The 18,489-nt window shown below is 35.2% G+C and overlaps 3 protein-coding genes across 4 annotated transcripts in view; all 3 read right to left on the bottom strand.

The window, feature by feature from the left end:
• Positions 1-5,437: 5,437 nt before the first annotated feature.
• Positions 5,438-6,997, bottom strand: fgfbp1a (fibroblast growth factor binding protein 1a). Of its 2 annotated transcripts, none has more exons than XM_038308595.1 (2): positions 6,842-6,997; positions 5,438-6,264 (listed from the first exon to the last, which is right to left on the bottom strand). In XM_038308595.1, the coding sequence occupies exon 2, from the start codon at positions 6,243-6,245 to the stop codon at positions 5,634-5,636; it is 612 nt and encodes a 203-aa protein (XP_038164523.1). In that variant the 5' UTR covers positions 6,246-6,264; positions 6,842-6,997; the 3' UTR covers positions 5,438-5,633. The 2 variants fall into 2 exon arrangements, with proteins under 2 accessions (XP_038164523.1, XP_038164531.1); XM_038308603.1 differs by having other exon boundaries at positions 5,438-6,188; positions 6,842-6,949.
• A 2,426-nt stretch (positions 6,998-9,423) lies between these two features.
• Positions 9,424-10,648, bottom strand: fgfbp2a (fibroblast growth factor binding protein 2a). Its single transcript, XM_038308589.1, has 2 exons — positions 9,983-10,648; positions 9,424-9,795 (listed from the first exon to the last, which is right to left on the bottom strand). The coding sequence occupies exon 1, from the start codon at positions 10,606-10,608 to the stop codon at positions 9,991-9,993; it is 618 nt and encodes a 205-aa protein (XP_038164517.1). The 5' UTR covers positions 10,609-10,648; the 3' UTR covers positions 9,424-9,795; positions 9,983-9,990.
• A 1,297-nt stretch (positions 10,649-11,945) lies between these two features.
• The window catches only part of prom1a (prominin 1a), a 143,212-nt gene continuing 136,668 nt past the window's right edge, over positions 11,946-18,489 (bottom strand). Inside the window, exons 41-42 of the mRNA XM_038307956.1 lie at positions 17,587-17,619; positions 11,946-14,638 (exon numbers count right to left, since the gene is read on the bottom strand). The gene's annotated coding sequence lies outside the window, so the exon portion shown is untranslated. The remainder of the gene's footprint in view (positions 14,639-17,586; positions 17,620-18,489) is intronic.

Raw genomic sequence — 18,489 nt, 5'->3', positions numbered from 1 at the left:
CGCTCTGGGTTACCCATAATTCCAAGTCGTATTGTAAAAAAAATAAAATAATCAAATACATTGTTCTTTTAAGATCTTTATTTCGGTTTGAAACATATATATGAGTGTATTTTTTACCAACCGTCTAATGAACTATACACAGTTATTAAAATAGTAATTAAAAGTACCACTGTCTGCTTTGCTATCGGTGTCGCGTTTAAACGGCTCACCATCATGTTGAAATCTGCCATGTGTTGGAGTATAAATAAGGTCCGGTCAGTCAATGTAGTATCAGGTGAGTATAAGAGGAATTTTTTGCACCATTGCATCTGCAAAGAGACGTCCTAGCCTACAATTGTGTAGGGGGGCTACCAGCTGTCAGTGACAGGGCCCCTAACAGGTCGGGGGCCCCTAAGCAACTGCATACTCTGCTTACCGATAGTTATGCCATTGGCAATGACACTGCCTTCTGGTAGAGAGGGAAGGCCATCCCACCTGAGAGTACAGGTCACAGTGATGTGTCATGACTCTACAGTTTGTGATGAACCTTAATGAAGCATGGTAAACAGAGTCCAACATTTTAAGACATGAAGAAGTAGCAATCTTATAAAAAAGGTCACCATAATCTAACACCGATAAAAACGTGGCACAGACAAGGCGCTTTTTTCATTACAAAAAAAAAAACATGTCTTATTACAAAAGAAGAAGCCCAGTCTAACTTTTAATTTCTTCACAAGTTTATCAATAAGAGGTTCGAAGGTGAGGGAGTCATCAATTACAATTCCAAGGTATTTACATTCATGTACCACCTCAATGACATTCCCCTCCAGAGTGGACACTACTGACACGGTTTGAGGCACCTTCCTATGATTTGAAAACAACATTAACTTTGTTTTGTCAGCATTAAGAAATAGTTTAAGATTAATAACAAAATACTGTACAGCAACAAAGGCTTTCTGTAGAGAAATAATAGCCTGTTCAAAAGATGACCCAAAGCAATAAATAATGGTATCATCAGCATAAAGATGCAAATTAGCATCAGAGAAATTTTTTTTAACATTGTTGATGTACAAGATAAATAAGAGGGGGCCTAAAACAGATCCTTGTGGCAAACCCTTGTGAACTGTAAAAAATTCAGAACAAAGGCCCTCACATTTATACACTGGGACCTGTTTTCTAAATTATTGAATAAACCAAGCAATCGCATGCTCTGAAAGTCCAATGAGAAGTAGCCTGCATGTATATTTAATGTGTATACTTTATAGAGACAAGCTTCAATAGATTTTTACAGCTGTAGCTGCAACATGAACTGATTAAAAAAAAGTATTCTCTCAGAGGACGTTTAATACAAATGCAATTTTAAACATTTTCTATGCCTTTGCAATATTTGCTACTTTGGTTTGTTCTTTTTCATACATTTTTTGCATTATATTTAATTTTCTGGTTGCAACATAACAATGTGAAACAGTTATATCCAGGGGTTTTAATACACACACAAAAAACCCAACTGAGCTCAAAGTAAAAACTCTAAAAAGGTACTCAAAACTCAGACAATTACATGAGCACATTTGAATATTTCTGTTTTGGTAAGAGTAAGACAACTCTGACTAATATAAATGAGTCTCTTTCTGAACTATCTGTTCATCCAATAGCAGTAATTTAAAGTGAAAAACGCTGGTGTCAGATTTCAATCTCAAGTCCAAATACAGCTGCATATGGTCTTTATAAAAGCTCAGGAATCTCTTTCATGATTTTTTTTGTTCACTCATTTAATTGTAAAAATTGTGCGCCATGAATTTTATCAGCTGTAGAGCAGTGTTTGCTGCAACCAGCAACACAAACTAATCTGACATGTGATACCAACAATACATTTTTTGGGCACCTTCATTACTGTAATTCCTGTAATCCTGCTCAACTGAGGCTCTGTTCAAACCAAATGCTCATTTAGACACATACAAAGGCATTCATATGATCACTTAGGCCCCCACACACAGAGTGCCAAACCTCTTTTGTGTTGAAAAGAACTGGAGTGTGTACCCGTTTATCTTCAGTTTGACCGACTGATATTTATCAGCCAATCAGGGGCTGAAGGCAGTCACACCACCTGTAACTCCACACTAGACTTGGACCACACACCAACACTTGTTTCTAATGTTTCAGAATATACTTTGAAGAATTTGTGGCGTGCACCTAAAAAGGCTTTTAATTTTACATAACATCTCAAGGGATTAGAACCAGAGTTGTATGAAAGCCAAAGGTTACAGAGATGCAGAATAATCGTTTGGAAGTTCTAACCAGGCCATTTCTCATGCTTAAATGCAACACAGCAAAGCAAGATTGAATAAGATTGTTAAGACGCTGATAATAAAATGAAAACTACATTTTTCTAACTTTTAAAGAAGTATTTCAAATGGGATATATTTACTAACCATGGACGTTTTATCAACGTTTGATTAAACTGTTGTTCCAGGTAATCTGCTCAGTGTGGGCCCTAATAAAAACTAATTGAAGAAGCTTGCAACACTTACACACCATCATAATAAAAAAGGTAGTAATGGAGAGCACCAACACATGGAGCAAATTGCAGTGATTTTGTGGAAGCTGCCATATGATCTGCATTTGGATATTTAAATACAATTCCAGTTTGTCAAGAAGTTGGCTGAGATCATGGAGAACCTACCTGGCAGGAGACTTCTCAGACTTATCAGTCTTCTCAGGAAAATGCTTGGTCTTTTTTTTTTTTTTTACTATATTTGATATAGTTTAAAATAAAGGAAAAAACCCTAATAAGCAGCCTATCAAGCAGTTTCAGAGGTTAAAATGACTAACTTAAAAAAAAAAACGTCTCATATTTAAAATAATGAATATTTTTGGAAATGTACCAATGTTTTTTTTTATTCAATTTCAATTCATTTCCGTGTATTTATATAGCACCAATTCACAACACGTCATCTCAAGGCACTTTACAGTTCACCAGCTCATACGGTCAAATTGATTCAAAGTTGATTTCATCGACATATTGACTCGGATGCAATACCTCAAACTAAGCATGCTTGCAGCGACAGTGGAGAGGAAAAATTCCCTTCCAACAGGAAGAAACCTCCAGCAGAACCAGGCTCAGTGTGAGCGGCCATCCGAAGCAGAGATAAAAAAGCAACTGTAAAGAACCTCTCCAGGGATTAATAGCACATTGTGGCATGGTCTGACTAACACCACCGAGAACTGCTGATAATTATTCACAGTGTGAGTATTTCTCTGAAACCACCCTGACCCTGGCCCTGTGTTTTCAATAATAAACATTTCTAAAGCTGTACTGTTCCTGTCTACCTGCATATTTGTCTTTTTTACCCTTTAATATGATTGAAAACACTTGAAACATTAGGCAAATGAATCTCAAATGAATACTGATGGGTGTCTTGAAATGAAAAATGAAAAACTACCTTGCCCTTGTTATATCATAAATTAACTGCAATTAACTTTTTTTTGTTAGGTCCAGCTTTTTTTTCCTATCTTCTACCTTACCTGATTACTGTCAGTTAAGAAATAAAAAGTAAACCTCACAATGTTTAATTTAATCTTATAGTTGATGAACAGAGATTCCAGACTGAAAAGATAATTCTGGAACCCACTTCATCAAATTTAAGATCCAATTCTTAAAGTAAATGCTTTGAGATGGTTTTCCAGCAGCTGGATGCTTTTTTAGAGGGCTGTTACATTATCTTTAACAACCTTCACTGCAGCATCAGTGTTATGCTTTCAGCAGGTGGCGTTTTTATAGCTTTGCCTGAAGGAAAATTCCTTCCTAAATATACTTCTGCACTTCAATGCAATCCTCCTGACTTTGTCACTGCCCTCTAATTTTCTTTCCTTTTAAGCCACATTGCTTAAGTCTTCTTTTTTTTTTTTTCTTATCATAACAGATTTCCAACAAAGAGCAGAGCAAAGCCTGCTGAGAGCCTAAACTTGATGGATATCATCTGTGGGGATAGCGTTAGGTTTCAGCAGGAGTTCAGGATTAAATCAAGAGAAAAAGCATCACATCGTTTCCCTGTTAAAATCTCAGCATGGCCTCAGACGACTCTGGTTGGTCGAAGTCCGCCTTTTAATAACCTCTGGTTGACTTCTGAACGCTGATATTCATACTGATGTTATGGAAGCAGATTATTACTGGTAGACCAAAAGGAGACAAAGATGTTAATATGCATCCTAAAAAAATCAAAAAGAACAAGAAGTGGATCCAAACTGATGTTTATCTTTTAAAATAAAGCTTTTATTAAAATGATAAAGGTTGAATATTGATAATAAGTACAAAAATATGAGAATATCATGGGCATGAATGCTGCACACCTAAAGGCTTTTTTGAAATAGTAAATATATATATATATATATATATAGACTGTTGTCTAAACAATATATGTTTTCATCTTAAATTATGCTATGTCGATAGATTGAACATAACACCAAATTAAATGTATTCTTATTGACATTTTTTATTTTAAAGGCAAAGTCCTGAAAATCCCAGTTCTCTGTTTATGTTAGGTTATAGATTTAATTTTGTATGATTTAAGTGAAGTCACAGAATTTCATCTTATGCTTTAGGAACAAATCTCCAACTATAAATCCTGATTTAAGAATAAAATCCTTAATTCACCCCTGGAATAATTTTCAGCAAAACTTGTTAGTCAACCATGACACTTTGGAAAAAGATCAGTTGGGTTTTTCATTACAATATTTGCATAGAAAAAGTATTTTAACAATAACAAATCCTGCACACTTTGACATTTCTAATCTATGATACTTTGAGATGCAAAGTTTTTTTTTTTTTACACAAAAACATCAAAGATATTTTTCTTACAACATCTACTGTACATAAAGACTCATTGCAACTGATTAATACAAAGCAAAGTAATACTAAAACGCAAGCCCATGAAATTGGGTAAAGAAATGTGGTGGTCATTCATGACTTCTGGTAAAAATGTTCAAGTTTTATCACATCCTCAATTTAATTCTAGTTTTGTGGCTAATACACCTGATAGAATGGACGGGATCCTTTATCTCAGTATGTATCATGCTCAGGCTGGATTTCTGTACATGCTGGTTGTGTCCCACAGGAATCACAATCATTTAAAAGGGAATAAAATCATTAAATAAACAAACAAGTTTTGTAGCAGTAAATGTTAAATTGTGTTAATGTAACATAAAACTAACTTTACAGTCATTATGTCCTCGTCAGATTTTACACTCAGATCCACATTTTATACTCAGATCGAATAATGTAATAGTTACTGTTAATCAAAGCTTGTACAAGTAATTAAAACTAAACTGACACACACACACACACACATATATATATATATATATATATATATATATATATATATATATATATATATATATATATATATATATATATATATATATATATATATATGTGTGTGTGTGTGTGTGTGTCTGTGTGTGTGTGTGTGTGTGTGTGTTTAAATCAACTGTGTATTTGTGTATCTCAAATGTGCACTACCACATTACAAGTTTTGTCTACTGTCATTTTTTTTACATGACCACAATCTTTTATAAAGATCCAACACTTCAATACTGTAAGTCTTAATATGGTTGCAAAGCTTGACCTTGTTTCTATGCAATTCATCGATTGTGCCTCAGCAATCATAATTATTCACCATGGTGGAAAAGAAGGTGCACAGACTAGACCAGGAGTCGCTGCAAAGCTCTTTGGCCAGTTTCTTGTTTTTAGACAGGCAGGACTTGGTGCTTCTGTTTGGAGGTGTTGAAATGATGAAAGGAGAGGGTGTCACCTCCTTCTTTGAAACTACCAGTCTAAAGTGAGCGTCTTTGGGAGCATGTTTACACATGCCTGCCCTCACTAATGTGGCTTCATTATAACACAGGTTGTTTTGCTTCTTCAGAGCCCTGCTGATCTGCTTCCAGTAGAGTAAAGTGTTTGAAGCATACTGGGGACAAAGAGCTGGTCTGGCGGTATATGTACAAACAAAGCTCCTTTCTCCCTTTATGCAACTAATGAGGAGTGACAGGGGGTCTTCATCCGTTGTAGTCAAGGTACACTGTGAACCATCTTTGGTGAGCAGATTACTTCGAACAGGTTTCACACGGTTGGGCCCTGATCTTTCCTTGCGCTGCGCTTTGTCCCCCTGTCCTCTACGTCCATGGCCCCTGTGACAGCTACCTAACACCATCTGATGGGAAATACAAGCAAGGACCATCAGGATGGCCATATTGGTGAGAAGAGCCATGAAATCCACAAAACAAACCCTGAAAGAGAATGAACTTAGATTAGGAGATCAGACCCTTAAACTACTATTTTTAAACCTGCCATTAGATCGGCATTTTAAAAGAGATGTTGGGATACATTTCGCAGGTGGAGAAAGATCATTTAAAAAATTGGTTTCATGCCTATATGGTTTCTAGAAATTAAAGGAATGATGCTAAGGTTACAAATGCATAGAGAGGACGAGTGGAAAAGGTAAATACTGCTGGTATGTAACAGAAGACCTAAAGCCAAAATCTACAGTACATGTAAAGTAAGACTTTGACTGAAAAAGTTTTTCCTCTGATAAAAAAATTATTAATCATTTTATAGAATAAATTTTTAACATTATTACATCATAACCTTAGATCGATAAAGATACATACTCAAGTTTAAGGCTCTTAAGTATGTGATATTACTGTACCAAATGAAATAAAGCTGTTGCAAATAAAAGAAAATAGTTTTATAGACATAGAAATAAAAAGAAAAAAATCTATATGAATTGGTGGCAGACTTACACAGCAAAGTTACACAGTTACACAGTTCAACAGCAAAGTTTTGGTTAAATGTGATTAAACTTACCTATAATTTTCAGAGCAAGATTGGTTTGCTGTCCCGCTTGAGCTCTAACGTCTTTCCTTCAGATGTCAAAAGTCTGCTGCATAATCAGCCCTCCCCTTCCTACACACCCACGTACCTCGCCCCCATGCATGCATGCATGAAAATCAAGTACGTCATTGTAATCGGGGTTTGCCACTTGAATTGCCAAATATTGCTCCTTTTCTCCGACTGAGGGGAGTACATGCACCTCAGCACAGAGAGCTGAGAAACCTGAGACGGTGTCTCAGTGTCTCCACTAACACGTACTTTGGGAGAGTTCTATTCTGTTTTTAAAATGCATTGTTTTTGCAATAAAGATTGTATTTTCAAGAAGAGCTGAAACTTACATGCTTCACTTGAACATCTTTGCTGTGTGGTGAAAGTAGAACGTTGTATTTTAAAAGTTCTCAGATGTCCTGGCAGGTGAGAGATGTTTGGCCAATTTGGCAGGTAGGCAGGTGTGTCTAAAACATTTACACTTTGAGATTCATTGCTCCTTAGTTTACTTCTTTATGTTGTTTTATGAACCATGAAGGTTATTGAGTTTTGTAGTTTGGAGGAGGATTCATGTCCATTGAACTTTTTGACATTTTGTTGTATTGCAACCACAAAACAATTTATTAGGATTTTATTTGACAAATTAACATAAGGTACTGCATAATGCAAGATAAGAGTCAATCAAGTTGCTGATTTGTCTGATACATCAGGCTAGATCCACATGTTCATATTTTCATACTTCTATGTTTTTCAGCTGCTTTTAGTGATGTACTTTTCCTCTTACGTGCCTTATAATTTCCATGCATCTACAGCCAGATCGAAACCAGTCTGTAAGTATAGGACATGGCTCTTGGAGGTTTTCCTTAAGCAGTTAATGTGCTGCATGTTATTATGGAGCCTTTTTAGCCAATGCTTCTTTTCTAAGATGAGGAACAGAAACCAACCAATAAATGTAAAGTGAAAAACCATTTCATGAACCAGAAACCAAATAGTTTCAGGTAAATTTATGTAAATGTTGCTGTTATCCATTTAAAATAAAGATACATATACAGCAAATAATTTGCAAAAGTTGTTTCTGTACTGGCTCTTAGGTCAAATGGCTGTCATTGACAGCACAGAGGTGTAGAATGATAAAACAAGAAGCATGGTGAAGGCTGCTTTTTAAAGACAATTATTATTTCTTTTGTTTTTGACAAAAACATTTTCTGAAATAATCATCCATCCATCTATTTTCTGTCACGCTTATTCCAAGCGGGGTCACAAAGGGTGCTGGTGCCTATCTCCAGCTGTCTATGGGTGAGAGGCGGGGTACACCCTGGACAGGTCGCCAGTCCATCGCAGGGCAACACAGAGACAAACAACCATTCACACACTCACTAAGAGTGGAGAATTTAGAGAAGCCAATTAACCTAAAATCCAAAATGTTTTTGGACTGTGGGAGGAAGCTGAAAGAGAACCCACGCATGCTCAGGGAGAACATGCAAATTCCTTGCAGAAATCAAATCCAGATGTTGTTGCTGCAAGGCAGAAGTGCTAACCACTGCCCCTCTGAGCAGCCTCTGCAGTAATCAATAAAAAAAGTTTACAGCTTTGACAAAATCAGCACCCTACTTATTGAGGAAAGAAATAATTATATAGCCACCAGGAAACTAAATATATTTATCTGACATTTAGAATATTTCTTGTGTAAAATTTATCAAATTATTTAAAGACTAAGGAGACAAATAAAATACCATTAACTCTCCCCCACTGCGGTTTCACTGTGAAACCATTAAGAGACGAACATCATCAAGGATTTTGGTTAATCCTAATAGGAATTTGTGTTTATTTTTTCAATAATTTTTTGTCTTGCCAAGACCTTTTGATTAAGTTCAGATTTGGGGAGCGCAAAAATAACAGTTGTTCTACTCATCAGTTTAGGTGGATATCCATCCTTTGGTAGGTCTGTCTTTGTCGCAGGGATTAACATTTCATTTTGTTACCCTTTTTTGAATCTCTCCACAACTTTATCACAGAAAATTGATGTGTTCTTCTGTGCAGCTGCATTGTGGGATTAACTTAAGGGGGGTGGAAAAGAAAAGTTTACTTTCTAGATGTTATTTGTAAAACATTTTGTGAGCATGCTATGTTTTCTCTTTACAATTCATAAATGCACAACCTCCTAAAGATCTATGATATATATTCCAATATAATACAAAAAGGTTTATGGACAAAAGGTAAAAAATTTAAGGGAATCAGAAGAATTCATACAGACATGACATTTAAATTTTTTTTAAAGTATTAAAATTAATAGGAACGTTTGTTTTGAAGATTATTCTTCTATCCTTTTAAGGAATCATGGGAGAACTGATAAATTCTTAAATCTTGACCGAGCTTTAAGATTTTAACAATATTTTATATACTTTAAGTTGTTTATTTTTCTACCCAGTAAATCCCCTCCTTTTACAAAAGTTGTGCTTAATATGAACAAGTCAAGTATGATACTCCAGTTTCTAAGACAGATAAAAAGAAAAACATCTAAATAATCTTTTTTTACTAACAATATTTATTTCTCACATTTTCACTGTTCATGCACATTTCTGATAAATCAGCAGAAGAGAGGGTTTCTCTCATACATTAAACATAAATTTTGTCCCCGAGAATTACATTTAAGGTAGTTATATAAGATAATACAACAAAACGTGAATACTCATCTTTTCACTGGTTAAAGTAGTTTCATTTGATACAGGTCTATTTCATGCAAAACATAAAAAAGTTAGTGAAATTCAACCAGAAAGGCTCCCATAGAAAACAAAAAACATGTTAAATCAAGTTTTTTGGGGGAAATATCACTCCAGTACCAGTCCATGTCCTCTAGAGGGCGCTTTAGATGTTTGAAAACAAATGACTGGCCGGGGTTTCTCCACTGGTGGTGGCTTTAGTCACCAGTTCAGCAGATTCTGTGTGGTTTACAAAGACAAAGCAAAATCCTGAAAGTTAGGAATCAGTGAAATAAGAAAATAATGTTTAACAAATCACTGGAGCAAGCAAAATATAATGCACAGAAATACAATGGCATTGCACTCTTAAACAAGATGCTGATCCTTAGAGTTGATAAAGAGCTGCTTTTTTAGGCGGGCTTCTTACCTCTTTTGTTAATTCCTAAACAGGCCAATTATGAAGGAGCAGACACCATTAAGGGACCTCCAGCAGTACTGTTTAGCCATTCTCTTGCTTGTGCTTTCAGTCGGTGGTGCGGTCGTTTGTGACTGGGCTGTGGTTTTAACTTTCTCTGATGCCCGAGTTGTTTTCACAAGTGCCTTCACTGTCACATTCGGTCTTGTGTGTGCGGACAAACGTTGGGGTCTTTGAGGCTGTCGTAGGTATGGGCCAGCCGAGAAGATCATTCGGGAGTCATCGGTCGCCTTCCTGCACATGTTAGGTTTGATCTCTCTGGGACCCTGGCAGGCATTCGGTAGCTTTCTGAGGATCCACATTATCTGGACAAAGTAGTGCCTTGGGTTTTTGTTGAAAGCACTGCAAGTGTAAGGTTTTCCCACATACTCACACCAATAAGACCTCTTGCTGCCCTCGCATGATAGCCTCAGCTTCATGTTTTCCCCCTGGCCTGTGAGTATCATGGTGCATTTGTCCTTATTCTTAGTCGTGAACTTGATGGGATCATCCCAGATGCTTTGTCTCGTTTCGCGCTGAGCTTCAGCTGGCCAAGGACAATAGGCAAGGAGCAGAAGAGCAGTGGCCTGGATCCACATGGTGTCGGATGAATGCTGAGGGCAAGATGAGAGTGGAATCGCTGGCGCTCAGGCTATTTATTGGCCAAGCGACACGGTAACTTAAGGCACACAAAATGAGTCAGAATAGGAAAATGTGGTTATGTGGGCGGAGATTGGAACAACCACTTTAGCATTCAGCTGAAATGTATGTAAAGATTTTTGTTGCAGCAAGGAAGCTTATGTTTGATTTCTTTCTATAAAACATGATATATTCTCAAAGATTAAGACATTTTAGACACACTCAAGTGGTCTCCAAATCACACAGGTCAGTTTAACACTGCATTATTTCACTCATCGACAACATGTTCATAGCTTTGTGTTTGCTTTGTATATATTTAGAAACCAAGTGTAAAAGCAGATCAAAAAGAAAATGAACTCTGCTTCTTTGTTTTAAGTGGCAGTTAAAGCTCATAACACTGAAGGGTAAGCTGTCATTTTCCTCTAAACATAAACCCAGAAAAGCACCCCAGAGAAACATAGGCAGACAAATGCAGGAGCAAAACTGCAAAAGAAGGCCAGTAATTGGCATGCCATTCAACAAAGCACATTGAGAGACACTGATAGGGGATCTTACATGAGATTAAGCTTAAGATTCCTGAATAGAATACTATTTTAAGCTGTGGCTGTTATCCCCGTTGCAACTCTTCCTACCCTTCACTCAACTTGCTATGATTTTTCTGTAACGTCTCTACATTGTTCTCATCAGATGTGTAGGTTTTGGATTTCCTTATCTGAAACCCATAAATAAAATCAAATGAGATGCTACCTTTTCCGAAATCAAAGTATACTCATCAAATTTTGAAATTTACGACACAGACACTAATGATTAAGTGTATGATTACTAAGTAAAAAAGAGATTGTTCAACAATTTTTTTTGGAAGAAATGTATTTAGAAGAACCAATGTGTGCGTGGTTTTTCTTGGGGCATTAATTTGCTTACTGCCCAGGCCCTGAGAAAACTTGGAAACGAAGCTTATGGAAGAGGATAATAATGTCTTGTTGAAAAGCCGTCCAGTAATGCAACCCACAGGGTTGAGGCTTGGCAGTACCAACATCACATAGGAATTTGCTTTGTACTAAACTCTGCAAAACTGTTGAAATATTTGGTTACACATGGTTTCAATGTAACATAAATTATAAATTAATTCAAAATATGTTTTCCTTTTTTGACCACATATTTCCACAAAATTTTATGTTTTCTTCTCAGTTATAATAATAATTAAAAAGAACATAATTATTTCTCTTCATTATAATTTAATATTACTACCCAAAGTAATCAGTAAGCAAAATAGGTAAAGGAAGACTGGCAAAAGAGATAACTTGAACTGAAGAGTTTATTCACAATTTATACACTTGTCATAGCCACATAAAAAAAAATCTGGATTCATCATCACCCTACTATGGAGCATCACATTTTATACCAGCTAGCTATTCATCAGATGAATGCAGAGTTATGATATATAACTAGTTAAAGCACTTAAGTTGTGAATTTGTCCCCATAGATGCTTAACCAGACTCTAAAAAGGAAGAAAACTGTGATAGTCAACTTGAGCACATCAATCACCTAAAAAGATCCACCTTAAGGAGAACTAGTCTGTAAATTAAGCCACAAAAAAAGAAAGAAAAAAAAGACAGAGCCAATAAGTTATGGAAAAGCACATTTTGGACAGTTCAGCATGGAAGTCAGCATCTCCTTTGGATGACTTTTGTTACTTTATTTTGCCCAGATTTTGCAGATTTTACAAACAAAAAGAAGCTAAGCTAATGAGTTACATTTGTTAGAAAAAAAGATATACTTCTAAATGTGGAGAAAAAACTTTAGACTAGATTTTTGACCTTTAACCTTAACAGTGTAAAAAATAATCTTAGATATTTTCATACAATTTACATAAAAAGTATTTATGTTATTGTTTATCTCTCTCTCTCTCTCTGTCCATATATACATTATATATAGCTTATATCATTTTAATATACTTTATCATGTAAATCTATTCTGTTATTGTGTATTTAGAATGACACAAAAAAATCCAAACTTTGGCCGCTAAGGTAGATTTTGTTTTACAGAGTAGATCAAGCTAATCAGTGTAAACCTTAAAAAATATTTCTCTTCATCATCTGATTGAAAGTGCTCATTGGTCCCATATAATAGATTGTCCTTGTTCTCACCAGAGTTAGCATCTGTGTTTAGATCTGAGATATAATGAATGTTGATTGGCCTGCTTGATGTAATGATTTCAGCTTATTCCTCACTCAGCTTCTTCATATAATGATAAACAATGAATGAACACATGTACACCTATGCATGTATTCATAAGTAATGTTTTTTTTTTTTTTTTACAAAAAAGCAGACAAAGAGAAAAAAGGCGAGCAATAGAAAGAACATTTAAAAACAATGGGATTTGGCTTGAGAATTAACTTTCCACATCAAAGTATAATAAAAATAAAAGCAGGGAAGACCTGAAAATAAAGCATGTCACACAGAGGCGATATAGTTCAATTCAACCATTAAAATCCAACTTTGCTGTAAATTTTAAATGGAAGATTCAACCAAATCACATCTGACACACATTGGAACTGAATTAGTTCCCATAACATGGTGGAAGTGAAGGTATTCTGTTACCAAGGCAAAGGAAAAAAAGGTCAAATGTGTTCCTCGCCTTTAGAGCTACTTTTTTTTAACCAGCTGAGATTTAAAACTCAAAGAGGAAGCTGTTGTAACTTTGAATGCCTGACACAAATTCAAATGATACAGAAGGGGGGGAAAAATCTTCAAAGGTTGTATATATTTAACAGTGTAAAATGGGCTGTTCTTCTTTTAAAAAGAATTCTATTTGTAACATCTAATGGTAAAACATTTTAAAGGCAAACAGTCCCCTCCTGTGTTTCTCACAACAACGTGGGTCATTTTGGCCCTTTGCCATCTTGTACTTTCACAATATTGTCTTTCTCTGACTGAACTGTTCTGGGTGTGGTGTCAAGCCAATCGAGCTGACCTGGGGATTAAAAAAATACCCATTTGGACCACTGAGTTAAGGTAATTTTGTATATTGTGGTAAGGAAATGTGGTCTTGTGACTCCATTGGTATTGTTCCAGAGACAAAAATCAAAGTTGATAGTGATGAAATTAGATAAAACATAAATTTTAAAGGAGCATAAACACAATAAAACTTTATTCTTCCAAAAATGCAATTTTTTTTCTAAAATGCATCACAACACCTAATTACCAATAGAAATAAACTTGAAAATGAAACCATTGTTAAAGAGAGGGAACAAAAAGTTTGTTCTACGGCTCAAAGATGGAGGTAGATGGAGACAAAACCGAAAAGTGTTGAACAAGATAATGAGTTGCCAAAGGGACAAATTGACCCACAGCCATTTACAACCGGCAGAATCGACATCTCTGGAAATATTGTAAACAGTTTAAAAAAGTCATGCTGCATTTTCATACAAAATCTCTCCATGAGTCTTTACACCACTTTGCTCAAACACACTATTTCTTAGTACATAAAATAATCACACATCCCTTGCCTCCCTCATGCTCCAGTTAAAAAAGGGATGCATTATAAAAAAAAACAAAAAAAAAAACAATCTGATCTATATGAGCATACCTTTTTAATACCCCATATTATTAGACTTCTATTAAACTGAAAGTGCTACACCTTCTTAAACTGAAAGGGGAAATTTTTTTCCCCAGCTTGATCTTAAGGTCCGCTTTCAGCTTCTCGGTTCTTGAGCAAAACGTACATTAAATTGAGCAATCACAACAGTCAATGCTTTGTCCTCTTAAGGTGTTTTTTTCTTTACTTCATTTTGTGTCCAAACAAATGTAAACGCAGACACAGCAGTCCTGGTAAAATATGAATGGAAAATGGCTCAGATTGATGTTGAGGGGTGAGGAGGTTAGTGTCCTGCAGGCAGCAGCAAAACTGGGAGGAATTCAGAGACTAAGCAGGACCTTCTGTGTTCTTCTATTGGAAGGAAGAAACCAACTGTAGAAACATCTCAGATCCTAAAAAACAGTAAGAACAATTTTTTTTACATATTATTATTATGACTAGTATTATTACTGTTGCTTTTGTTATTGCTGTAAAACTATTATAGAGCTTTTTATATCAGAAGTATATGTTTTGTCTCTTTATCTACTGCAGTTTTTAATGATCTACGGCAATGATTCTTGGCTGTCTACATGCGTTTGTATTTGGAATGAAGTGAAGAGAATTGAATTTGATTTTACATGGTGTATAGAACCAGCAGAGAATGTGTTCTGGATTTCATGGATGATTTAAATCATAGTTGGTACATAAAGACAGTCTACTCAGGCCTTTCAGCTGCTGCTGCTGTTGATGAGGCATATCACGCTCCCTTCCTGTTTTGACTGCTGATCTACGTTCTGTGTAACTGCTTAGGCTCTCTCAGCCTGAGCTAAATTATCTTTTCTGTGATACCCCTAAGTTAATCTAACTGTTCAGAAGCACTTTTTATCACAAATTCTACTCCTGCACTTTTCTTCAGAGCCATGGCGCTGTAGAACCGTCCATTCCCCCTGCTCTTAGCAGTAATGATTTTATGGGATTCATTAGAAATAAAATTGATCTGATTAAAAATAAGGTCATTGGCAGCCTTCTAAATATAACTGGATCATCTCTGAAAGGTTGGGAAGCATCTGTGGTAACTATAGAATCTGAACCGGGTTTGGATTGTTTTGATTCAGTTTAACTTTCAGAGTTAGCAAAGCTATTGTCTTCATCCAAGCCTTCAACTTGTATGTTAGATCCAGTTCCAACCAAATTATTTAATGAAGTATTCCCTCTAATTTCCACCTCCATTCGGTTAATCACATTTTAGATGTGACTAACCTGTTCATGTTACAGTGATATGCATCCCAGGCTTGTAAAGGTAGCTGTAAATAAACCTTTACTTAAGAATTAAGTAATGAAACCTGTACTTATTAAACCATCTCTTGACCCAGATGACTTGGTGGATTATAGACCTATATCTAATCTTCCTTTGTTACCTAAAAGTTTTGAGAAAGTAGCTTCATCTTCTCATAATTTGTGACTACTTACACCATGTAAAGAATGAACATTTTGAAGAGTTTGGATCTGGTTTTAGAGCTCATCATAGCACTGAATCAGCTCTGGTAAAATCCTTAATGATATTCTCATGGCCTCAGATATGGTCATGTGTACAATGGACTTGTATCTGTGCTCGTCCTGTTGGATCTTAGTGCTGCATTTGATCCAGTTGACCAAAATATTCTTTTAGAAAGACTTGATTATTTTGTAGGAATTAAAGACACAGTGCTAGACTGGTTTAAATAGTATGTACAGTATCTGACTGATTTCAGTTTGGTCCCGTTAATGATAAATCTTCCTCATGCTCCAGGATTACCAGTGCTAGGGCCAATTCTCTTTACTATATATATATATATATATATATATATATGCTCCCAACTGGCAGAATTATTAGACAGCATGGGATTGTTTCAACTGTTACGCTGATGATACTCAGCTATATCTGTCTATAAATCCAGATGAACCATCCTTATTTCATCTTCAAAGTTACTAAAGTAAGAAATATCCTGTCCAGGGGTGATGCTGAGAAACTATTCCATGCATTTGTTAATTCAATGCTGAATTATTGTAATTCTTTACTATCAGGATGTCCACAAACTGTAATTATAAACCTTCAGCTGATCCAAAATACTGCAGCCAGAGTTATGATGAAAATCATAGCTTCCCTTCATTGGCTTCTGGTAAAATCCATAATAAAATGTAAAATCTTCTTTCTCATATCTAAAACCCTAGAAAACCAAGCTCCATCTCATAACAGAGATCTGATTGTTCCTTATGTTCCTGACAAAGCAATTTTTCCTCAATCTGCAGGTTTAGTAGTGGTTCCTAGAAGATATTTCAGTTATAAAGCTCCTCTCCTGTGGAACCGACTACCAGTTTTAGTCCCTGAGGCAGACACTGTGTCTACTTTTAAGGCTAGGCTTAAAACTTTCCTTTTCCATAAAGCTAGTTAAAAACAGAATACTGCTTGATTACTGGATGAGTAGAGAGGTAGAGCGTTAACAGCCTAAACCGGTGAGGGATACATTTCAGTCCGGTCAGATGTTTCTCCCTGGCTCTACGTTGGACCTATTGTGGACTCTAATCATTATGTCTCTTTTCTCACATTCTGCAGTATTTGTTAAGCTTCACTCATAACTTAGTTATCTCTGCTTTTTTTCTTATTATAGTTGCCTTATCTGATCTGTTCCTGTTCAGCTAGGTCTCCATCCGTGATTGAAATATCAGCTGTTCTGCTGTTTGGCCAGTTTTCACTGTAGTCCTGTTTCTTTTACTGAGGCTATTGGAATTGGCTTGGACCCTATTATCACGTCTTGTTATAAAAAGCCCTCCAAGAATTTGAGTTTTTTTGAGAGAGACAAACTAAGAAGTTAATTGTGAGGTGAAGAGAAACCTTTGATGCAAAAACAGCTGCAGGTCTTCCAGGGTTTTGTCATCATCAGCCTTGATATTATTCAGAATTACACACAGTGGCTTCCCATATTGAACTAGTAAAATGCTTAGGTTTTTTTTTTTTTGTAGCATTTGTAAATTGTGTAACATTTGCACTAAAAAGGAAATTCTGATTTATTTTATTATTTATTTTTACCTGAAACTCACATGGCTCCATCACATCACTTTCACCCTGTTTTAACAAGTAGGAATTATTTTACTTTTAATCAAAAGAAATTTTCTGAGTCTCAGAGGTTTCATCTTCAATACATTAACTTGTGTAAAAATGTTTAGATGCAGCAAACTCTGGCTTAGGAAACTGTGTTCAGAGTAATAATTTGTATTGATTTAATTAATTGATAGATTAGTCCAAACTCATTCAACCACTGGGGTTTATGTACATTTATTCAAATGGCTACACAATGAAACATAAAAACACAAAAAAGCTCACCATGAAGTTCTTTAGCTCCAGTTTTCAAGGCCACTACAAGGACAAGAAGCAGAGAAAGATGACTTTAGCTATTTTTATCAAAGCGACTAATTCAAAACAAACCTCCTTTTTACTTGTACTCCGATGAAAAATAACTCTCTAATACAAATTAAGCTTTAATTGCAGTTACTTTATATATATATATATATATATATATATATATATATATATATATATATATATATATATATATATATATATATATATATATATATATATATATATATAAAGAAAATAACTAATTATTAGTATGAGTACAGTTATTAAGAATAGCATGCAGGCTTTCTTCCATTATAAAAATCATTAAAAACATTCAAATTTTTTTCAATGAGTATTGCTTTCCACATCAGTGGAAACTAATACAGTTATTCTAACCCCTTGTGAAGATGGGTAAAAGGTCTTGCTTCTATAGGTTGTTGTATTAATCTACAACATAATATCCCTGCTTCTCCTCCAACTTCATATAGAGACAATAAACAATAAATAGAGAGATAAGCATAACTAAGTTTGCATCCATTTCCTGATTCAATTGCTTTAATGCAAATTTGCACACCTTGAACAAGAACAGCTATCTATAGATAGATAGATAGATAGATAGATAGATAGATAGATAGATAGATTTTGTCTTTAACATAGTCTTTGTAATCAGGCCTGAACTTACCCTTTTCAAAATATATGCATTTATAATAAAAGTTTCTAGATTTCATGATGAACAACAAAAAATTGTATTAATAAAGCAATGCAAAAAAATGCTTTACCTACATTTTTAATAGGAGTTTTTAATGGCACTATTATTTGAGGGAACAGTAATTCAGTGTAAATAGTATTTTATATCGCAAAACATTTCGCCTCACTGAGTTAATT

The sequence above is a fragment of the Cyprinodon tularosa genome, unplaced genomic scaffold, assembly GCF_016077235.1.
Source record: "Cyprinodon tularosa strain WSP-4 unplaced genomic scaffold, ASM1607723v1 ctg117, whole genome shotgun sequence".
Classification (NCBI taxonomy): domain Eukaryota; kingdom Metazoa; phylum Chordata; class Actinopteri; order Cyprinodontiformes; family Cyprinodontidae; genus Cyprinodon; species Cyprinodon tularosa.
The sequence above is the reverse complement of the archived record's forward strand: the minus strand, read 5'-3'. Positions and strand labels throughout refer to the sequence as shown.

What these genes read in the sequence shown, in the direction of transcription:
- fgfbp1a (XM_038308595.1), bottom strand. Translation starts at nt 6,245, where the DNA reads ATGGCTCTTCTCACCAATATGGCCATCCTGATGGTCCTTGCTTGTATT.
- fgfbp2a (XM_038308589.1), bottom strand. Translation starts at nt 10,608, where the DNA reads ATGTGGATCCAGGCCACTGCTCTTCTGCTCCTTGCCTATTGTCCTTGG.